Raw genomic sequence first — 6,524 nt, forward strand, 5'->3', positions numbered from 1 at the left:
TCCCATGCTCTTCTCCCTGCCCTCTCCAGGGACGTGTCCCACCTGCCCACCCACATGCTTGCTCCTCTTAACTAGAAAAGAAAACCATGGGCTTTCTCCAGGTCAAACAAGAACCACACATTATGAAACCTGGGTAGGGATTTAATCAATGCAGGTTTGTGCGTGGGGCCCTGCGATGTTCTGCTTGGTCACCACCCTTCGGCCAGCCACCGGGACATCGTACATGGGGAGCAGGGTCTGGGTAGTCCGTTCTCCTTGCGTGAAATCCCAGGGAAGGACACGGTCCTGATCCAGGGTGAATGCTGCAGAGGGCATCTCCTCTTCCTAGCACCAGTCTGAGAGTTTGCTCTGGCGCAGGGCTGGGGGTCACTGAACGCGCTGCTCCACCAGTAGTGACCTGGCTGCTCCAGGTATCACCTGCTCGGCTCTTCCTTGCCTAGCCTCTCCTGGGGCACCGAGTGAGGATTTTCAGGGTGCTCTACTCATTAATGAGTCCTTATGAATTCCTCACTTCCTGGCCCATCATGGCAGGAGGAGTCGCTCTCCCAGCGTGGGTGGGATGCTGAGGTTTCTGAGCCCTCTCCTGTGGTCTGCAGCATCTGTGTCGCTTCTCATCCTGCCCTGCTGTTAGCTCTCCTCGGAGGTATCATTGTGGGAAGCGGAGCAGTTCTCTGGTTCCTTCGTGATCCCCGCTGAGCACGGCTCCACTTTGACTTTCTTTCTTCCTCTCATTGACTTCTTAGCTCCTGTAAACAGCAAGATGACCGCAGGAGTTAACCACAGAGCGATGGATTTACGTGTAGGAGGTCAGTGTGGCCTCGTCCCAAAATAGGGACAGCGCAGGAGGAAACAAAGCTCAGCAAAGGAAAGACGAAGAGAAACCCCTCTCACACGTGAGATGCACGGGTACCAGGGGGAGGCTGTTGTGACCCTGGAAACAGAAACAATGTGAAGCAGAAACAGGCAGAGAACCGAGCTGGTGCAGGAGCGTACCTGAGAGGGTACCCAGACCAGCGGGATGAATTTCTTGAATTTCTCCCCCTTCCATGTACATGGCACACACCACATGCTGAGGGAGGGGTTAGATCTCTCCATCACCCCATTCCTGCCACAACTGCATCCAGCCCTCACTCAGGACATCCCCATCCAGTCCTGGAGAGTCCCGCCCTGGGGAGCGCAGGGCAGCTTCCTCCCCGTTGCTCCGAGCAGCTGGATTTGTAGAGCAAATCCTCTTCTCACTCAGCTGCGGTGGTGTCCCCCGAGGGAGCAGGCACCTCCGGAGGCCGGGCACAGAGCAAGGGGCAGCGCTTGGCTGCTAAACAAGCTCCCTTCATGCTCAAGCAACAGCCCTCTCTACATTTATAATTGGGTCAACATCTCCCTGTCTTTACCGACGGTTCAAAGGGGGTTATAGTAGCGGGGTATTTCTGACAGAGCACTTTTTAAGACTTGACAGGCACACTGTCTTATCCTTGCCCTTATCAGGAGCAGTTTTCTGCTTATTCATCCGTAGGAAACACGGGTACAACACATTCCTCTGTCAGCAGGGAAAACCTCCACAGCCGCACTGGAATATCAACAGAGTTGGCAGAAACCTTTCTCTGAATGTCAATAACTCACTCCTGGGAATTTGGCCTTCTCCAATCCCCACCTCCCCGACCGGCTAAGCAAACACGAAGGACTTAGCCCTGTTAGCTTAGGTGCTCGGGAGTGCTCTCCTGGCCACCCTGCCCAGGCTCCCCTGGCTAACCATTAGCAGGGGTTCCTCTGGCTGGAGACACAACCGTTGCCAAAACACGGTGCAGCGTGTCTTATCGCAGGGAAACGAAAGACTCCACTGTATCACCTTGGGCAAACATTTGTTTGCAGCGTGGCATGCACCCGGCAGAGGAGCACCCTCCTCTCTTCTGCAGGGAAGGCGGCCGGTGCCCTCGGGCGTTTCTCACAGGAGCCCCTCGGGAAGCAGCAGAAGTTGTAGCCCTGAGCTGATGCCACGAGAAACTCCTCCTCCTTACCTTTTGTCCAGGGATCCTGTCCTCTTTTTCTCTTCTTCTGCAGTGCATGAGCTTTGTCTTTGGTGCAAAAATATTTCCCATCAGCCTGGGCTTCTTGTAGGAGATCATCTTCATATGGGGCAGCCACCTACACCAAGGAGAAGAGCAGTCAGTCTACAAACTACCCTGGCTTTCACAGGGAACTGATGGCCCGGCTGCATTGCCAGGGACCTTTGTGACCATTGCTATGGAGTGGTGACAAATGCTGTTGCTCATAAACCCTCTTGACTAGCTGGAAAGAGTAGTACCTCTATCGCTCAGCAGCAAGTTGGGTAACAGTTTGGGAATGGGGTTTGATACCTTGTATAGGAAGAGCTACCACTTTCTGGAGTGAGCTCGGGTGGGGACAACCTCTCTTATGCCCTTCGGACCCGACAGCCTAAGCTAAAGGGCTGAGGAGAGCAAACAAACCTCGCTGTCCGTCGTGTCTGGCTCATCAGATTCCTGCTTCCCAGACTCAGCATCATCGTCATCTAAGGAAACACAAAAGGAAGGGTTTTTTGGCTGGCGGGGGGCCCAGCAAGCTCACGAGCAGATGCAGAGCCAGCGGCCCAGGCTCTGAGAGCCATCGAAGCAGAAAAGAGATTCAGCAATAAACTGTGTTGCAAAGCAGAGCCACTGCAAGCTACGTGGCTTGAAATGAACGTTTATGGGAGATCCAACAGGACTCTGTTGGGGTACCAGCTCCCAACAAAGCTGTATCTGTAGGACTTTGCTACTCCAGGGTCGTAAGCGCTGCCCCAAAGTCCGTGGCCGTGTGGAGGTTGGGAAGCTGAGGGGTATCTAAAACCCCAGACTGCACCTTCCCGTTTGAGTCCCAGGTGGGGAGAAGCACGTCTGGGTGAAGAGGGACAAAATGGACAGTCCTCAAGTTTGCTGCCGGTGCCGGTCGGTGGCTCTCGGCAGGGAACGTGTGCTGAGGAGCAGAGGAAGGAAAGGTGGGGGAGCTGCTTCCCTGCCCAGCAAAAGGATTTTGCTGTGCACAGGCCCCGAGGCCACACAACCCCAGACACGTACCTGCACGCACCAGGCACGCACCCGGCCTTTGCACAGAGTGAAGCTGCCTGGGCCAGGGACCGAGCCTTGCTGGCAGTGGCATCACCCTGTCTGCACCCACAGCGGCACACCCGTGCTGGCCGTGGAGGGGCAGAAAAGGGCTGGGGATGGAGCTGTGCCCTCTTCTGAGGGGCAGGGGCATTCCAGGACCTCAATAATTCTTGCTTCTGACACCCAGGTCTAGCGGGGGTGGGACTGTCAGCAGGGCAGCCTCCCTTGCCACCCCTGCCCAGGGGGGAGAGCAGACGGTGCTGCTTTCAGGCACTCCGAGAGCCCCTGTAGTCTGATCCCGTCCTCACTTTATCCTTCCATGGGTCAAGGTTCACTAGAAAGTGCAGAAGTATTTGTGTATTGTTTCCTGGGCTTTGTGTCAACCTTAAGGTGAGAACTAAAGAAAGTCCTGTATTCCCACACCCAGAATGTAATCAGCTGAAATTCTTCTGCTATGATGATATCTCTTTAGCATGTAAATCACAGAGGACTCCCTTTCTTTTTTTTTTTCCACCGTGCAAAATCCTGCTCTGGAGAGTGTTCCCAAACCGCTCCGACACGCCCAGACCAACTAATCCAGGCGAGCTCAACTTTCTGGCCAAGCCAGTAAGGCTGGTACCGAGCAGCTCTCGGCAGACGTGCTTCCCGCTCCGCTCCCCATGGCTGCTGCCTCCCACCCTCCAGGCAAACCTGGCACCCACGTCCCGTGGCGGTTGGGCAGGGAGAAAGCACTGCGTGTCCCCAGACTAAGGGCACTGCTGGTTTTGGGAATGGAAAGGGCTCTTGCGAGGGATGGAGCAAGGAAAGGGAGGAGAGCATCCTGTCCTACCTGCTGCAGGTAGCAGCATCCCTCGCTCCGTGCTCAGCCCTACGTGCTGTGCCAGCACAGGGCACGCTTTGGAGCAAGGGGGCACAGACAGGGATGGTTTTTCCAGTGCTAGACCTGCAAACCTCTTGTATTTTCCCCATCTCCGCTGGGGCGACTTCTGAGCTTCTGCTTCCCTGAGAGGGGTGGGTAATGCTGAAGCAGCAACATTGTCTTGTCGTGGCCTCACCGTGGAGTGGGTTTTGCCAATGGGTCGATGCTAAACCGACCTCTTTAGCTCCTGGAGAACTCTGTGCCACCCAGCAGCTGAGTGCAGGGTGCTCTGCAGGGTGTGCAAAGGCACCCCACCGTTGGCTCCTGGTCTACCCTGGGCAGAGATACTGGGCTCTTCTCCAGAACAGCCGGGGTTATTTTCTCCCTGTAGATACTGAACCTGAATTTTGGGCATCCCTAGGGTTGAAAATTGAGCCCTCAAGGATGGAAATGTGAAACCTGAAGTTGCCCCGATGGCCCAAAGGAGCTGGGAGCCAGGAGCACCTGGGTCCCTGGAAGGGTGTCCCATGCTGGTTAGCTACTCGGTCGGCGGGGATTGCAGGTGCGTGCAGAGCCCAGCACGGATTGCTCCTGGCTGTGAGATACCTTCACCAAAATGCACCTTTTGCTCTTGCCTTCTCAAATGTCACGTTTGCCTGGGGCTTTTTACCTGTTTCTCCCTTCTGTGCGCTGACAGCCAGTCTTGCCCCGGTCTCTGGAAGGGCCTCTGCGTTGCTCGGCATGGAGTTGTTTGTTGGATGTTCCCGTGAGAGCGTGAGCTGTAGGATACAGGGAGCACAAATGCTGCCTTCGCCAGGCAGGAGGAAAGGGCCGTCCCCAGCCTCTATGCAATGACTGTGACACCCGTGGGGACAAGCATCGCAGGGGCGTTTCTATGCACTGGTGGTGTGTTGCAGGGGAGCCCAGCACCCCTCCTGCATCAACCTGCGGGAGGGGGCACAGGCGCTGCCTGTCCTTGGACCTGGATGGAAACCCCGGAGGGGCACGGGAGGGGAGGGGAGGTGGGGAACGGGAGCCAGGGCTGAGCGGCTGTGGCTTTGCCATGTGCAAATATGTCCCCGTTGGCTTCGCACGCAAAGCCATCCTCCCATGGGACGTTAATGGTGGTCATAACGGTGCCAGCACCAGTGCCGGACACCCTGGGGAGGGGAAGGGACCACAGTTGATGCCAACATGAGCTGTACTCACCACAGCTGCATCCTCCTCCTCCTCCTCCTCCTCGACAGCACCAGGCAGTGCCCGGGTGGCATTGGGCCAGCGGTAGGGGAAGCGCAAGTCGTCCCGCTCTGCCCCGTGTCTCCTGCAGAGGCCGCGGGTTGCCGGCACAAACCCAGGGCTCGGCTCCCGGCGGTTGTGCCAGCCCGTTTCCCTGCCACGGCCGGAGTCTGACAGATCCAGCGGTGTGTCTGCACCATCGTCCCTTGCCGCCTTCACCTTTTCTCGGAGCTCGGAGCTGTCCCGGCTCAGCCAAAGCTCCTTCTCTTCCTTCCCATCTGCGGCATCCTCCAGGAAGGACCTTTCCTCCTTGCATCCTGGCGTGACGCTCGGCCACGGGGAGAGGGGCCGCTCCTCGGGTGCGAGCTTTGGGTCTCCATCTGCCCGCTGGCCTGGCTGGCACTGCTGCATGAGGAAATGCTGCAGCCGCTCCCTGTGCTTGAGGAGGTGCAGCTTCTCCTCCAGGTGCTGATCCCTCACGTACACCATGGCGGCAGGGAGCTTCAGCAAGGTTGCGCGATCTTCCCAGCCATCACGCGACCGCGTCCTGCCATCCGCGTCTTTGGCCCTGAGCAAATGACTGGAGAAGCTGCTGCCATCCCGGTCGGCCGAGGCACAGTTGCTCGCCAGCCCCAGCTGGTGCAGGGAAAGGTGCTTGTGGAGGAGGCAGAGCTGCTCTCTCCGGGCGGTCAGTTTTAGGTTTTCGTAGGATGGAGCAACCTTGGGGGAGTCCGGTTTGCTTGCTGTTAAATAACTAAAAGAAGAGGAAAAAAAAAAATCACGTTAATTAGAGGATTTTCGTGTGATTTCCCAGCTCCTGCAGGTGATGTGCGAGGTCTCTCCTGCTCTTTCTGTGCCCTGTTGCAGCTCTTGGCCCGTGCGTCAGGCTTGCCTTTGGGTGCTGTGCTGGGGAGGAGGGTCCCGGTGTCTGTGGGTGTCAGGCAGCCGGCAGCGGGTCTCTGCACAACTGCGCACACCGCAGGAAGCCATCACCATCCCACCGTCCAACACTGCTCTCCCGTCCCTGGGCCACGGCAGCTGGGGTCGAGCGAGCGGGGGGATGCAGTGACCGCTCACGTCAGCACTGCTGCTAAGAAGTCACTTGTCAAACCATGCCTTACAGCCAGAAACATCCTAACTACCCCCCATTGGGCTTTCTTAGTGCCTTGGTGGGCCTGAAGACCTCTAGGACTGAGGAACTGCCCACCCTCCCCTAATCTCACTCAATGGGAGATTTTTACACCCATGCTAAAAAGGTCGGTATGGTGCATGAACCTGCCCTGCAAACCAAGTCCCTGCTATCGCTGGTTATTTGGCAGCTTCCATGA

At 57.0% G+C, this 6,524-nt stretch overlaps 1 protein-coding gene across 1 annotated transcript in view; it reads right to left on the reverse strand.

Moving 5' to 3' along the window:
• Positions 1–627: 627 nt before the first annotated feature.
• Positions 628–6,524, reverse strand: part of RBBP8NL (RBBP8 N-terminal like) — a 13,741-nt gene continuing 7,844 nt past the window's right edge. The window contains exons 9-14 of the mRNA XM_009575215.1: positions 5,312–5,950; positions 5,170–5,281; positions 4,631–4,739; positions 2,466–2,527; positions 2,016–2,142; positions 628–746 (exon numbers count right to left, since the gene is read on the reverse strand). Of these exons, the coding sequence (XP_009573510.1) occupies positions 628–746; positions 2,016–2,142; positions 2,466–2,527; positions 4,631–4,739; positions 5,170–5,281; positions 5,312–5,950 (1,168 nt within the window). The remainder of the gene's footprint in view (positions 747–2,015; positions 2,143–2,465; positions 2,528–4,630; positions 4,740–5,169; positions 5,282–5,311; positions 5,951–6,524) is intronic.

Source organism: Fulmarus glacialis, unplaced genomic scaffold (genome assembly GCF_000690835.1).
Source record: "Fulmarus glacialis isolate BGI_N327 unplaced genomic scaffold, ASM69083v1 scaffold14923, whole genome shotgun sequence".
Lineage (NCBI taxonomy): Eukaryota > Metazoa > Chordata > Aves > Procellariiformes > Procellariidae > Fulmarus > Fulmarus glacialis.